Genomic DNA, 16,351 nt, shown 5'->3' with positions numbered 1-16,351 from the left:
TAAAAATAGAAAGAAAAAAGAAATAATAGCTGGGTACCTACAGTCCTGGCTAATCAGGAGGCTGAAGCAGGATCGCTTGAGCTCAAGAGTTCAAGACTAGCCTAGGTGATATAGCGAGACACGTCTCAAAAAAAAAAAAAAGGCGGGGGGCAGGCATGCAACAACTGCTGTTGAGCCATTCTTAGTGCTGATGGTACTTCAGAAGAATGCCTTGTAAGGTCATAAACTCGCATTGATTATTCCAGTTTAGTGTATTATCTTGTTATCCCACCTGTCTTCATGGATTCAGGGTTTTGCTGTATGGTGACACCACAAAGAGACCTTACTTGACCTCCCTGTGGCCCTCCCTCAGTCACTATTGATCAATTACATAACCCTGTTTTACTTCCTGCATGACACTTATTTTCTTAGATCGTCCTTTTTATGTGCTTACTTGGCTTGTCTGTCCTCCGTTCTGCTCTATCCCCAGTGTAAGCTCCATGAAGGCAGAGACTGACTATTCTGAATCCTACAATAGTGTCTAGTTAGTAAAAGACATTAAGGTCTTGGGACATATACACTCTATTTTCTCACCTTGTTAACTTTACCATTGTCTTATGGTATGTTTTTTTCCTTCCCGAGACATTTTGCAAAGCTTTGATCTTGCTGAGAAATAAGAATCTCATCAATCCATCAAGCCTGCTAGAACTCTTCTTTGAACTTCTTCGTTGCCATGATAAGCTTCTGCGAAAGGTAAAGGGCAAAACAAATATTTCCCTGCATCTTCCTTGAGGTGACATAAAATTTTGTTGTCTCTTGAATTATCGATGCTTTACATTGTTGGATACAGTTAATAATAACTTTAACAGGAAAAAGCAACCATTGTGTGCATGCCATATGGTGTTAATAGCCAATATTTATTGAGTGCATACTTTGTGCCAGGCACCATTCTCAGAGCTTTGTGTATTTACTCATTTACTCACAGAGCCCTATGAGAGAGGGATCCTCATTATTATTATTCTTACTTTGCAGATGAAAAGGCTGAGGTTAAAGAGAGATAGAGTAACTTGCCCACTCTCACACTGCTTCTTAGTGGTGGGATTGGATATAAGCCCAGGCTCTGGTTTCAGAACCCAAGCCTTTTACTACTGCACCATACTGGCTGGCTAAATCAGGACATTGGTACTCACAGCTATAACTGACCCACTCCCCCACAAAAAACTTTTTTGTTGTTATTAACATTTTCCCACGATTTTGCATTTTCTTATATAAGACTAGAAGCTGAAGATTTATGAAAGAAATTTAAGATGGAAAAACTTGGCTGGACACTGTGGCTCACACCTGTATTACCAGCATTTTGGGAGGCTGAGGTGGGATGATCACTTGAGGCCAGGAGTTTGAGACCAGCCTGGGCAACATAGCAAGACCCCTGCTGTATTTAAAGAAAAAAAGGAAAGAAAAACTTAAGTTTACATTCATTAATTTAAATTTTTTTTCGAAGTATTGAGAGACTACCACTGTTTGATTTTAGCAATTGTACTTCTTGGTCTAATTTGTGGAATAAAAGTGGTCCATGGGAGCATGGTGTGGGCACCAGTGATATGTGCATTCACAGTATTTTCATGCATGCAGTTAGGTGCTTGGTAAATTGGAGCATTTTTTTTAATAACACTTCTATTGAGATATAATTTACATAAAATTCATCCACTTAAAGTGTACAATTCAGTGTTTTTTAGTGTATTCACAGCATGGTACAACCATCACTGCAATCAATTTTTGAACATTTTGTCACCCCCAAAAGAAACTCTATTCCAATTAGTAGTTAATCCTGTTCCTCATCCCTTTTGGCTCTAGGTAATCACCAGTCTACTTTGGGTTACTATAGATTTGTGTGTTTTGGAAATTTTATATAAGTGGAATCATACAATATGTGGTCTTTAGTGACTAGATTCTTTCACTTAGCATAATGTTTTCAAGATTCATTCATGTTGTAGCACGTATCAGTACTTTATTCCTTTTTGTTGCCAAATAATATTCCATTGTGTGGATATACCACATTTTGTTTATCCATTCATCAGTTAATGGATATTTAAGTTATTTCCACTTTTTGGCCACTATGAATAAGGCTGCTATGAATGTTTGTGTGAACACTGATGTTTTCATTTTCTTGGATATATACCTAGGAGAATTGTGCCATATTACATTAAACTCCATGTTTAACTTCTTGAGGACAACTTTGCTTTGCTTTGTAGTTGCTTTTTTGTTTGTTTGCTTGGTTTGGGTTTCTTTTGTGATAGAATGAAAATAGGTAAAATTAAGTCATCCTGTACATTCATACTGTTCTCCAAATTTAGCAAGGTTAAAAATGTTGGTTAGGTTTAATGTATATATTTTTGTTTCTTTTCCTCAGACTTTATACACACATATTGTGACTGATATCAAGAATATAAATGCAAAACACAAGAACAATAAAGTGAATGTAGTAAGTACTCTTCTGTTTTCCATGTTTGCAGCATTGTACCATTAGTGTATTAAGTCTTCTTTCTCCTCCTTTTCTTCAGGTATTGCAAAATTTCATGTACACCATGTTAAGAGATAGCAATGCAACCGCAGCCAAGATGTCTTTAGATGTAATGATTGAACTCTACAGAAGGAACATCTGGTAGTGTATATATATTTGTCTCTTGAGAAGTAGACTCTTTTTTCATTTGTAATTAATACAGAGCACATATACAAATACTTTTCTTGAGCTTGAGCTCTTTAATATACTTCTGTCATAGATTTAAGTTGGAAGTAAAAATAGAGGCAATTCAAATGACTAATGACATTGGTTATCATTTCTTGAGCATCTACTGAGGTCGGGCACTTTGACATGACCTCACTTAGAACAACTTGAGAACAGAAGATGTAGCTTATCTGGAATTATCCCCATTTTATAAGTAATGACATGGAAGTTCTTAGAGTTAGTAAAAGTTTAGCTATTAAGAGGCAGAGCTGAAATTCAAACCCAGATCTAACTGACTCCAAAATCTGTGCTCTCTCTTCTGCCACTCTGAAGATTTTCAAATCAATTCATCCTATTTAGATAAAATATGCTTCGTATACTTCAGTTTGTTGATACTGTGTCCCTGACTCATTTCTTTTGCTTTTCTTATTAACATTTTTTTACTATAAAAGTAATATTCATTACAGCAGAAAATTTGGAGAAATTTAAAAAGTGGTTTTAATCAATTACTGTTAGTATTTTATGGTATTTCCACCCAGTCTTTTTTGTTTAATGTGAATTTTTAAATATGGTTGAAATTTTTCTGTATTACAGTTTTTATTTATTTTATTTATTTTTATTTATTTATTTATTTATTTTGAGAAAGTCTTGCTGTGTTACCAGTCTGGAGTGCAGTGGCATGATCTTGGCTCACTGCAACCTCTGTCTCCTGGGTGCAAGCGATTCCCCTGCCTCAGCCTCCCGAGTAGCTGGGACTACAGGCATGCACCACCACGCTCGGCTAATTTTTTGTGTGTTTTAGTAGGGACGGAGTTTCACCATGTTGGCCAGGATGGTCTCAATCTCCTCACCTCGTGATCCACCTACCTCGGCCTCCCAAAGTGCTGGGATTACAGGCGTGAGCCACTGCGCCCAGCCTATATATTATAGTTTTTAAATTCTTGATTATTATTGTTTTTTGTTTGTTTTTTTGAGACAGAGTCTTGCTCTGTTGCCCAGGCTGGAGTGCAATGGTGTGACCTTGGCTCACTGCAACCTCTGCCTCCTGGGTTCAAGCAGTTGTTGTGCCTCAGCCTCCCAAGTAGCTGGAATTACAGGCACATGCCCAGCTAATTTTTTGTATTTTTAGTAGAGATGGGGTTTCACTGTGTTGATCAGGCTGGACCTGAACTCTTGGCCTCCAGTGATCCGCCTGCCTTGGCCCTCCAAAGTGCTGGGATTACAGGCATGAGCCACTGTCCCCGATCTTCTCAGTTGTTTTTTTGTTTGTTTGTTTTTTGCACTTGACTAGCTTCCTATGTCATTAAAAATTCTTTAAATACTCCATCTTAATGGCTGCAAATTTTGTCGTAAGTCTGGGCTAAAATCTAATGAAATGTTTTACCTGTGGTTGAGTAATTTAGCAACTCATATCTTTTTCAAATATTACAATTGGGAATTCTATTACGTCACAAACATTTGTTATATCATTTATTTTGTGCCATTGTCTGTGCTATGAAATACAGTAGAATGAAAATTTACTTCAAAGCATTCATTGTCTTCCCCCAGGAATGATGCCAAAACTGTCAATGTTATCACAACTGCATGCTTCTCTAAGGTCACCAAGGTGAGCACCTGTAGGGCTGTGTGTAAGCTCTGTCTGTGGGTGGTCTGCTTCTGCATGCAGTTAGAAGAAAGCATCACTCAGCATAAACTGAATGCCTGCACACCAGGCATGCAGTGATGTGCAGGCATGCAGTTTATGTGAGGTGATGCTTTCTTTGTTCCTATACTGCTTTCCTGGGTCATCTGAACTTTAAAAGAGTCAATAGAATTATGAGTTTTTAAATTGCTATGTAATAAATGATAGCCTCAGTGGTTTTTTAATGTTTTCTCCTGTGATTCTTGATTTCTGTTGGGCTTAGGCACTGCTAAAACAAATTTAAGGTCAATGTTTGACTTTTGTCTGTTAGAAGAACTGCAATGTCACTTTTCTTATAGGGGATGTAGAAATTCTTGACAGTCTTGAAGGATAACTATATAGAGCCTAGCAGTTTTTATCTAGTTTTTAAAATTATTTATTAGAGAAATAACATAAAACAATTTTTAATTAAGAAAAAATGAGCAAAAATCCCACCACTCTTTGAATGTGTTCTTCAGATCTTAGTTCATGCACATGTATAAAGCATAGTCAAAAGGATTTATTCTTTGTTTTAAGCTGAATCAAGTAGCTGACTTTTTTCTCATTGGTCTTTAGATGTTAGTTGCCGCTTTGACATTCTTTCTTGGGAAAGATGAAGATGAAAAACAGGACAGTGACTCCGAATCTGAGGTTAGTTTAATCATAGCTGCTTCTGAATCTTACCTTTTATTATTGCTCTGAGTACACATTGTAAAGTCTATGACTGCTGAAGTCAGAAAGAAACTCAGATGACACCTTTGCCCTTTTATTGAATTCTGCCATGCTATTTTACTCTACTTGGAATTTGTCACTTGTATTCAGTAAGATTGGTTATATAATTAATAAAACAGATTTATTCAACCTTGATCTTAGTTCTAAAGTTATACCTGTATCTCACTATGTAAATTTAGGATGAAAATTGTCACCAACATTTTTTTTTTTTAAGACGGAGTCTTGCTCTTTTGCCCAGGCTGGAGTGCAGTGGCGTGGTCTCAGCTCACTGCAAGCTCTGCCTCCTGGGTTCACGCCATTCTCCTGCCTCAGCTTCCCAAGTAGCTAGGACTACAGGCGCCCGCCACCACGCCTGGCTAATCTTTTGTATTTTTGGTAGAGATGGAGTTTCACCGTGTTAGCCAGGATGGTCTTGATCTCCTGACCTCATGATCCACCCACCTTGGCCTCCCTACGTGCTGGGATAACAGGCATGAGCCACCACACTCGGCCATCACCAGCATATTTTTGAGGAAAAAAAAAATCAAGATGCATAATGGCATGAAATATTAAAATAAGAATTTCTAAAAAAAAAAAAGAAGGAAATTATCCTTCCCCATTTTAGTATTTGGTAACCAAAGTACTGGAATATGTGATAACATCTTTTAAATAGTATATGACTAATACATTTTATTATAAATGGCAACCTAAATAACAAAAAGAGAGAAACTCTCTGAACGCAAATGATACTTATTTCAGAATAGGGCAGTGGGAATACATATGCCATAGTAAACTATGTACATATTTGTAAAGGAAGACAACGGTTTTTTTTGTTCGTTTTTTTTTGGAGCCGCGGACCTTCGTGGTGAGTATTACAGCTCTTAAAGATGGCACGGACCTAAAGAGTGAGCAGTAGCAAGGTTTATTGTGAAGAACGAAAGAACAAAGCTTCCACAGCATGGAAGGGGACCCGAGCGGATTGTCAACAACAGTTTTTAAAGGAAGAATGAGGGCTGGGCGCAATGGCTCACACCTGTAATCCCAGCACTATGGGAGGCCAAGGCGGGCAGATCACTTGAGGTCAGGAGTTCAAGACCATCCTGGCCAACATGGCAAAACCCGTCTCTACTGAAAATACAAGAATTAGCCAGACATGGTGGCGTGTGCCTGTAATCCCAGCTACTTGGGAGGCTGAGGTGGGAGAATCACTTTAACCTGGAAGGTGGAGGTTGTAGTGAGCTGAGATCGTGCCATTGCTCTCCAACCTGGGTGCCAGAGTGAGACTCCATCTCAAAAAAAAAAAAAAAAACAGTGCTACAGTGAAAATCTTTGTATGTACCTGTTTGTGCACACATGGGCATATTTTTTCCACCTAATTTTCTTTTTTCTTTTTTCTTTTTTTTTGTTTTTTGTTTTTTGAGACAGGCTGGAGTGCAGTGGCGTGATCTCAGCTCACTGTAACTTCCCCCTTCCGGGCTCAAGTGATGCTCCTGCCTCAGCCTTCTGAGTAGCTGGGATTACAGGTGTGCACCACCAAGCCCAGCTAAGTATTTGTATTTTCAGTAGAGACACAGTTTTGCTCTGTTGGCCAGGCTGGTCTCAAGCTCCTGGCCTCAAGTGATCTACCCACCTTGGCCTCCCAAAGTGCTGGGATTACAGACGTGAGCCACCACGCCCAGCCTAAAAGTAGTAATCATTTTTAATAGCTTTGTGCGAAGAGTATAAGAACCAAGAAGTGGCTGAAAGGTTTACTCTTTCATTCTATGCAGATTTTCCTTGTTTACAATTTTACAAAGTAATTTCTTCTTTAGGATGATGGACCAACAGCAAGAGACCTGCTAGTACAATATGCTACAGGGAAGAAAAGTTCCAAAAACAAGAAAAAGTTGGAAAAGGCAATGAAAGTACTCAAGGTGGGACTTGTATCTGGAAAATGAGATAGGAGTGATTAGAATGAAGAATATGTTGTTGCTAGCCAGAGCTTTTAAGAATTTAAAATCAGAGTACCATTTTCAGAATACTTAGAAATGTTAGATGAATTTTTAAGCACTAATATTTTAGATGAATAAATGTATTCAGCTTTAGCAAAATCAGTGACTTGGATAAATTAGTTTAATTAAATTCACTTTTTACTTGTTCTGATCAAGGTGGCTTGTATTATGGTATCTTTGCTAGACATGTTTTGTCAGAAGAGTACATAAATGCAGTACATTTCATATTTTTGTAATGATTATTTTGAAAGTCATTAATTTGGCCCTTGTGTGTTTATTAATTGTATTAGTTCATTTTCACACTGCTATAAAGAACAACCTGAGGCTGGGTAATTTACAGAGGAAAGAGATTTCGTTGACTCACAGTTCTGCATGGTGGGGGAGGCCTCAGGAAACTTAAAATCATGGGGAAAGGCAAAGGGGAAGCAAGGCATGTCTTACATGGTGGCAGGAGAGAGAGAGCACTACACGGGATCTGCCAAACACTTTTAAACCATCAGATCTTGTGAGAACTCACTATCACGAGAATAGCATGGAGAAAACTGCCCCTATGAGCCAATAACCTCCCACCAGGTCCCTCCTTCCAGGTCCCTCCCTCGACATGCAGGGATTACAGTTCGAGATGAAATTTGGGTGGGGACACAGAGCCAAACTATATTATTGAAGTTTGCATTTCCAAATTCCTCTTAAGTCTCATAGGTGCTAATGGTTGGAACACATTCCCCACATTTAATCTTAAAAGGCAAAAACCAACTTTAATTCTTCTAGTTGAAAAGATTTTTAGAACAAAGTTTTTTCTTTTTAAAGAGTCTAATGGACTTATAACAGCCTTTTTAGCACATTAAGTTCTAGGAGCGTCATCACTGTAACTCAGACTGAAAATGTTTTTCCTCTCCCTTTCAGAAACAAAAAAAGAAGAAAAAACCAGAGGTGTTTAACTTTTCAGCCATTCACTTGATTCATGATCCCCAAGGTATGTAATTATGACTTCCGAGTTCCTTGTTGGCCTTATCTCTGCCTGTTTTATTTCCTGCCTTTGGGGTTTTCACGGAATATAAGATCCCTGGCATTTAATAGATAGTCAATAAATGCTTAGTTGTTACTAGTTGGTTGTAACCTATAAAATTGTCTTCTAAAGCAGTGATTCCCAGTCTATCGCAGAACAAGAAAAATATGGAAAAACAGGTCTTTCTGAGATTCATGTTTTTAACAACACAATTGTAATAGGGCATTGTACTTGACCAAATAAACTGGCAGTCTTTTGTTGGTCCTTTTTTTTATTAAAAAAAAAAAAAAAACAAAACCTACTCTGTGGAAACCAAAAATCTGGGAAACCTTGTTCGAGAACACTAGTTCTCAAACTAGGCCACACATTGGTCTCACCTGGCGAATTTATAAAAACTATACGGATGCTTGGATCCTGTTATCCCCAGAGAATCTAATTTAGTTGGTATGGGGTGTAGCAGGGCGTTGGGGCTCTCAGTACTCTAATGTATGGCAAGATTTGCTGACCCCTGCTGTAGATCAGTGTTTCTCAAATTTGCATGTAGATACAGATCACCTGGGGAGGTGGGGCCTGAGCTTCTGCATTTCCAACAAGCCTCCCAGGTAGACCAGCAGCTGCTGGGTCTGTGGACTACCCCTTTAAGAAGCAAGGCTCTAGAGAGCTATTAAGTGAAGCGAGCACCTGTCAAACAGTCACTCTAGATGTTGATGCTAAAAAACTTGCGAATTATTAAGACTTAACTTTGGGCACCATTACATATATTGATATATTCACCTGTTTGTCAGTCTATTCACTGATCTAACTACTCCCTTTTCCTACACCTGTTACATAAATGTCACATAGACCATGGACTCACAATGTACTTCTTTCATCCTCTCCTTGCCAGATTTTGCGGAAAAACTACTAAAGCAGCTTGAGTGCTGTAAGGAGAGGTTTGAAGTGAAGATGATGCTCATGAACCTCATCTCCAGATTGGTGGGAATTCATGAGGTTTGAATTATATTATGTTTCTCTTGGTGAATGTTTGAAGTAGAATTTACCATGGTGAAAGAAAAGCCATTAGGTAGAGGAGTGGCTTGATTTTATCCCTCATACATTTAAACACATAAAATTTACAGAAGAGTAACATCTCTGAAAATAACTATTTATATCACTTCATTTTCTTTGCAGTAATGTGGATGTTAATTTGTACATATATTCCATTTATGGACAGGCTATTTTATTCTCTGCCTTTTTTTTTGAGACAGAGTCTCCCTCTATTGCCCAGGCTGGAGTGCAGTGGCGCAATCTCGGCTCACTGCAACCTCCATCTCCTGGGTTCAAGTGAGTCTCCTGCCTCAGCCTCCCAAGTAGCTGGGACTACAGGCGCACGCCACCACACCTGGCTAGTTTTTTTGTATTTTTAGTAGAGACGAGGTTTCACCATATTGGCCAGGCTGGTCTTGAACTCCTGACCTCATGATCTGACCACCTTGGCCTCCCAAAGTGCTGGGATTATAGGTGTGAGCCACCGCGCCTGGCCTGTTCTGCTTTTTTACTTTCTTTTTGTTCACTTTGTTGCACACACACATTTTCTTGAGCCAATATAATGCACATATTTTAATTGATTTAGTACATCTCACTGTTTGTTTAACCCTTCTTGGCTTTCCTGACTTCCAGATCCCTCTAGTAGGAAATTGTCATGTTTACAAATGTTAGTCGCAAGAGCTCCTCAGTGGTATATATATGGGAACTTTACATATACTGTTAGACTAGATGCCATTGTAGAAAAAAGAGATACCCAGAAATTTAAGCCATGAAGAAATGACCATTAAGGTTTTTCCTTATCATTTTGATCTTGTGACTGGTGCTCCTCTGAACATCCATTTAAAAAAACAAAAAGAAAAGAAAGGAAAAACACTTTTCAAACAATATAGACATATCAAGTTGAAAATGAAAGTACACATGAGTGAAAGTAGTTGTTCCCTTTCTCTGAGAAAAACCTGTTAACATTTTACTGACTACGTTGCTTTTTCTCCATGGCTGTAGTCCCAGTGTAGGATCAATTCTTGTTACATTTGTGCAGCAATTTCATTCAGACTGAATTTGAGCTCTATAGGAAACAAAAAGTGATCTGCGATTTAAGCGTGGTTTGAGGGAAATGATACTGGAGTTTCACAACTGACTACAGTTGAACATCTATCATTGTGTTTAACCAGTCTTCCCTGCAACTTCTCAGTGGCCCATCCTACTTTTGCTTTGTGGCTAAAATAGAAAAAATTAGTTTATTCCCACCTAACTGGTATACCTTGAAAGAGACCAGTTTATTTCCAGTTTCTCTTCTTGAAGGTAAACATTACCATTTCCTTAATAACCCTGGTCACCTTTGTTTAGGTGGACTTCAGAGTGTTAATGTTTTCCCTCTGAATTATGGTGCACAGAGTAACTCCTTCCATGTGGTTGGACCCAACTCCTTCCATGTGGTTGGACTGGTATACAAGAATATAACCAGGCGTGAGCTTTGCTGATTAAATTATACTCGGTGCTATTCAGATTTGAATTCCGATCTTGTCTGTTGTTCTGGAGCCTTGGTATCAATGCTGTTCCTTCCTATAATCCCCTCTCCTTAGAACACTAAAAAGTTAGTTTCTGCAGCCACACCAGTTTTAAGAGTAGAAGAATGTTACATTTTGTCTACCTCTCCTTCCTCTAGTTCATTCTGCATATACTTGCTTCCTCCTTTACATAATGAGGATAGCAGCATAGCCTCATTTGAGTGAGTTCCTAGCCTTGGTTAATACAGCATATTGAATCATCCTAGGGCATGATTGCTTACTGAGAAAAAAACAAAAGTGTTCACCAATTAGTTGAGCTTGGTGATATGTTTGCATTAAGAAGAAATGGAACTCCATAGTGTCAGTTGCATCAGTATTAAAGTCGGTTTTCTCTCCACAGCTTTTCCTCTTCAATTTCTATCCCTTTTTGCAAAGGTTTCTGCAGCCCCACCAAAGAGGTAAGCTGCCACTTGCCATGTTTCTTTGGTGGCCTTGGTAATAGAATAAACATGCAAAGTTTTTTGTTCTGGAATCACTAAAGACAGGAGTGCAGTGAGCTCTACATTAGAGATGTGGAGAGAAGCCCTTGTTTTCTTTCTAGAGTTTGCTATGGGTTTGTCGTTATCCTCAACTTTAAGAAACCATTGTTTTTTAAAACAACAACAACTGCCGGGCACAGTGGCTCAGGCCTATAATCCCAGCACTTTGGGAGGCCAAGATGGGTGGATTACCTGAGGTCAGGAGTTCAAGACCAGCCTGGCCAACATGGTGAAACCTCATCTCTACTAAAAATACAAAAATTAGCTGGGTGTGGTGGCGGGCACCTGTAATCCCAGCTACTCAGGAGGCTGAGACAGGAGAATCGCTTGAACCCAGGAGGCAAAGGTTGCTGTAAGCCGAGATTGTGCCCTTGCACTCCAGCCTGGGTGACAGAGCAAAACTCCGTCTCAAAAAGAAAAGAAAAGAAAACAACAACAACAAATTGGTTTCTCAAAGCAAGTCTTCTTGTAATACCGTAAATACTCATGGAAAATTCTTTTTTAAAAATTTGACTTTTTATTGCATCTTCGTAATAGATATTCAGATTTGATCTTACTGCTCACATTGACTTCGCATGCATTCTCAATAAAAAACAACACAAAAGCAGGAAAGAAGAGATGATTGTTCTTGTCTTTGAACCTGAACCAAAGTAGGAAGGAAACTAACATTTATTCGGTATCTAACATGGACCAAGCACTGTGCTAAGTGCCTTACATGCATCATTTTGTCTAATCCTCACATTAATCCTGTGAGGTATACAAAGAAAGGGAAAAAAAAGACTAGAGTCACTCAGCAAATAAATGGAAAATCAGGATTCACCTCACTTCTTTTGCCAGTGACCTTGTTTGTTACCTATGCTATGCTGCCCCTTTGAAAAGAGTGCGTGTGTGTGTGTGTGTGTGTGTGTGTGTGTGTGTGTGTGTATATGCGTGTGTATGCATTCATTCAGCAAGTATTTATTTAATGATTTTTATGCCAGGCACTGCATTAAGACAGTACGAATTCCACAGTAAACATAAAACAAGGTCCTTACTCTCATGGCTTACATCTGGAGGCAGATGTAGATGTGCTATATATAATATGTCCAGGTAAAGATAAGTGTTTTGAAGGAAAAGGAAGCAGGATAAGGACAATAGGGAATGTCGGGACGGGTTCTGTTTTAGATTGTGTGGTCAGGAGAGACTTTTTGATAAGGCAGCTATTGAGCAGGGACCTGAAGAAAGTGAGGGGATAAGCCAAGCAGATATCTGGGGATTGAGTGTTCCAGGTGGAATAAGCAGCAATACCATTTAGACCAGAATGTGCTTGCCATGTTTGCTGTGGTCCTCAGAGGCAGGGTGATACACTCACCATGACCTTTCTGTTCTCTTATGTTTTCAGAAGTAACAAAGATCCTTCTGTTTGCTGCACAAGCATCTCATCACCTAGTACCCCCAGAGGTGAGAACTTGTAACCTGACTTCTGGACCTAGGGCATGGATGACAGTGTTACTGTTAGGTACTTCAGGGTCTATCGGGGGAACCTGCCCCCGATAATTCAACATGGGTTCTTTTCTATTTCCCTAAGTGTCAGATGGTCTGAGAAATAAAGGGAAAGAGTACAAATAGAGAAATTTTAAAGCTGGGCATCCGGGGGAGACATCACATGTCGGCAGGTTCCGTGATGCCCCACAAGCTGCAAAACCAGCAAGTTTTTATTAGTGATTTTCAAAAGGGGAGGGAGTGTAAAATAGGGTGTGGGTCACAGAGATCACATGCTTCACAAGGTAATAAAACATTACAAGGCAGGCCGGTCGCGGTGGCTCACACCTGTAATCCCAGCACTTTGGGAGGCCGAGGCGGGCGGATCACGAGGTCAGGAGATCGAGACCATCCTGGCTAACACGGTGAAACCCCGTCTCTACTAAAAATACAAAAAGTTAGCCGGGCATAGTGGCGGGCGCCTGTAGTCCCAGCTACTCGGGAGGCTGAGGCAGGAGAATGGCGTGAACCCGGGAGTCGGAGCTTGCAGTGAGCCGAGATTGTGCCGCTGCACTCCAGCCTGGGCGACCGAGTGAGACTCCGTCTCAAAAAAAAAAAAAAAATATTACAAGGCAAATGGAGGCAGGGCGAGATCACAGGACCAGGGCGAAATTAAAATTGCTAATGAAGTTTCGGGCACGCATTGTCATTGATAACATCTTATCAGGAGACAGGGTTTGAGAGCAGACAACCAGTCTGACCAAAATTTATTAGGCGGGAATTTCCTCGTCCTAATAAGCCTGGGAGTGCCACAGGAGACTGGGGCTTATTTCATCCCTTATCTATAACTGTAAAAGAGATGTCCCTAGAGCGGCCATTTCAGAGACCTACCTCTAGGAACACATTCTCTTTCTCAGGGCTGTTCCTTGCTGAGAAAAAGAATTCAGCGATATTTCTCCTATTTGCTTTTGAAAGAAGAGAAATATGACTCTGTTCCGCCTGGCTCTCAGGCAGCCAGACCTAATGGTTATCTCCCTTGTTCCCTGAACATCGCTGTTACCCTGTTCTTTTTTCAAGATGTCATATTGTTTAAACAATTTGTGCAGTTAACGCAATTATCACAGGGTCCTGAGGCTACATACATCCTCAGTTTACGAAGATGACAGGATTAAGAGATTAAAGTAAAGACAGGCATAGGAAATCACAAGAGTATTGATTGGGGAAGTGATACATGTCCATGAAATCTTCACAATTTATGTTCAGAGACTGCAGTAAAGACAGGCATAAGAAATTATAAACGTATTAATTTGGGGAACTAATAAATGTCCATGAAATCTTCACAATTTATGTTCTTCTGCCATGGCTTCAGCTGGTCCCTCCATTCGGGATCCCTGACTTCCCACAACAAGGGTCATTTTTCCCACAAGGGTTACTGTTACCTCTTCCCTCACTGTTTTCTTCTTTTAATAGATAGAAGAGACACTAACTCTTAAGGAGATCTACACAGAAGTTCAGTTGTACATCTCATAAAAAGTGAAGTTTCTTTCGGACAAGTTGTTTAGAATTCTGATTTTCTTTAATAAGCAAATTTTGTATAACTAGGGGAGGTCAAGAATATTAGTAAATTTATAGAGATTGTTTTTCAAAGCTTGTAATTCCTTTCTTTGATTTAGTCTGAGGATAGCCAAGAAAAACACTGAATTCATAAGTAGAGTGTTTTCATCTGTCTTCCTTAATCTTGATTACTTCCAACTCCTAAACTGAAGGTGGAGGGCTGGGTTTTCCACTATGAATAATATATTGTCCTTTCATTCTTAAGTGTTTGTGTATGCAGACATTTAACCAACACCCATCTCTTTTTTGTTTCCAATTCAGATTATTCAATCATTGCTTATGACTGTGGCAAACAATTTTGTTACCGACAAGAACTCTGGAGAAGTCATGACAGTAGGGTATGTAGAATCTGGTTGGAGGCAGAAGATACATTGTTAAATGGACTAGATTTGCTATAAGTTACCAAGATTAAGATTGTAGCTGGTAGTATCACCTCTAGAAAATTGGTTTAAAATATATTTCAGTCTTTTTAGGAGGCTTGATAATTTTTTTATTGGTCAGAATTTTGAGAAGGGAGCCAGAGAAAAGATACTTGTCCTTCTAGTTAGCATTTTTGTTTTTTAGCAGTTTTACTTTTACAGATGAATAATTGATTAGCAATCTAAGTGCTTTTCCTCTGGTCTCCCACCCTGAACTTTGTACTGCTAATAAAATAAATTTATCTGGCTCCTAGTTCTGGAGCTGGGAAGTCCAAGGGCATGGCATTGGTATCTGTTTGGCATCTGGTGGGGGCCTCGTTGCTGCATCGTTGGCAGAAGGCACAAGGGGAAGAGAGCACAAGAACCAACAGAGGGCCAAACTCACTTTTTTATAACTCACTGGTGATAAGGGACCTTCTCCCAAGATAACATTAGGCCTAATCACCTCTTAAGAGTCTCTCCTCTTTGAACTACAAACCCCTGCTCAACGAAATGAAAGAGGACACAAACAAATGGAAGAACATTCCATGCTCATGGATAGGAAGAATCAATATCATGAAAATGGCCATACTGCCCAAGGTAATTTATAGATTCAATGCCATTCCCATCAAGCTACCAGTGACTTTCTTCAAAGAATTGGAAAAAACTACTTTAAAGTTCATATGGAACCAAAAAAGAGCCCACATTGCCAAGACAATCCTAAGCCAAAAGAACAAAGCTGGAGGTATCACGCTACCTGACTTCAAACTATACTACAAGGCTACAGTAACCAAAACAGCATGGTACTGGTACCAAAACAGAGATAGAGACCAATGGAACAGAACAGAGCCCTCAGAAATAATACCACACATCTATAACCATCTGATCTTTGACAAACCTGACAAAAGCAAGAAATGGGGAAAGGATTCCCTATTTAATAAATGGTGCTGGGAAAACTGGCTAGCCATATGCAGAAAGCTGAAACTGGATCCCTTCCTGACACCTTATACAAAAATTAATTCAAGATGGATTAAAGACTTAAATGTTAGACCTAAAACCGTAAAAACCCTAGAAGAAAACCTAGGCAATACCATTCAGGGCATAGGCGTGGACAAGGACTTCATATCTAAAACACCAAAAGCAATGGCAACAAAAGCCAGAATTGACAGGTGGGATCTAGTTAAACTAAAGAGCTTCTGCACAGCAAAAGAAACTACCATCAGAGTGAACAGGCAACCTACAGAATGGGAGAAAATTTTTGCAATCGACCCATCTGACAAAGGGCTAATATCCAGAATCTACAAAGACCTTAAACAAATTTACAAGAAAAAATCAACCCCATGAACAAGTGGGTGAAGGATATGGACAGACACTTCTCAAAAGAAGACATTTATGCAGCCAACAGACACATGAAAAAATGCTCATCATCACTGGCCATCAGAGAAATGCAAATCAAAACCACAATGAGATACCATCTCATACCAGTTAGAATGGCAATCATTAAAAAGTCAGGAAACAACAGGTGCTAGAGAGGATGTGGAGAAACAGGAACACTTTTACACTGTTGGTGGGACTGTAAACTAGTTCAGCCATTGTGGAAGACAGTGTGGCGATTCCTCAAGGATCTAGAACTAGAAATACCATTTGACCCAGCCATCCCATTACTGGGTATATACCCAAAGGATTATAAATCATGCTACTATAAAGACACATGCACACGTATGTTTATTGCG

At 39.4% G+C, this 16,351-nt stretch overlaps 1 protein-coding gene across 2 annotated transcripts in view; it reads left to right on the top strand.

The window, feature by feature from the left end:
• SDAD1 (SDA1 domain containing 1) overlaps positions 1–16,351 on the top strand; it is a 41,157-nt gene that overhangs the window by 12,747 nt on the left and 12,059 nt on the right. For both annotated transcript variants that reach the window (XM_054485980.2, XM_054485981.2), the window contains 11 exons: positions 622–732; positions 2,390–2,461; positions 2,541–2,641; positions 4,253–4,310; positions 4,941–5,015; positions 6,887–6,988; positions 7,970–8,039; positions 8,959–9,062; positions 11,007–11,064; positions 12,527–12,585; positions 14,482–14,558. In XM_054485980.2, the coding sequence (XP_054341955.1) occupies positions 622–732; positions 2,390–2,461; positions 2,541–2,641; positions 4,253–4,310; positions 4,941–5,015; positions 6,887–6,988; positions 7,970–8,039; positions 8,959–9,062; positions 11,007–11,064; positions 12,527–12,585; positions 14,482–14,558 (887 nt within the window). The remainder of the gene's footprint in view (positions 1–621; positions 733–2,389; positions 2,462–2,540; positions 2,642–4,252; positions 4,311–4,940; positions 5,016–6,886; positions 6,989–7,969; positions 8,040–8,958; positions 9,063–11,006; positions 11,065–12,526; positions 12,586–14,481; positions 14,559–16,351) is intronic.

Source organism: Pongo pygmaeus, chromosome 3 (genome assembly GCF_028885625.2).
Source record: "Pongo pygmaeus isolate AG05252 chromosome 3, NHGRI_mPonPyg2-v2.0_pri, whole genome shotgun sequence".
Taxonomy (NCBI): Eukaryota; Metazoa; Chordata; class Mammalia; order Primates; family Hominidae; genus Pongo; species Pongo pygmaeus.
Note: the sequence above shows the minus strand (reverse complement) of the source record. Positions and strands in the feature narration are given on the sequence as shown.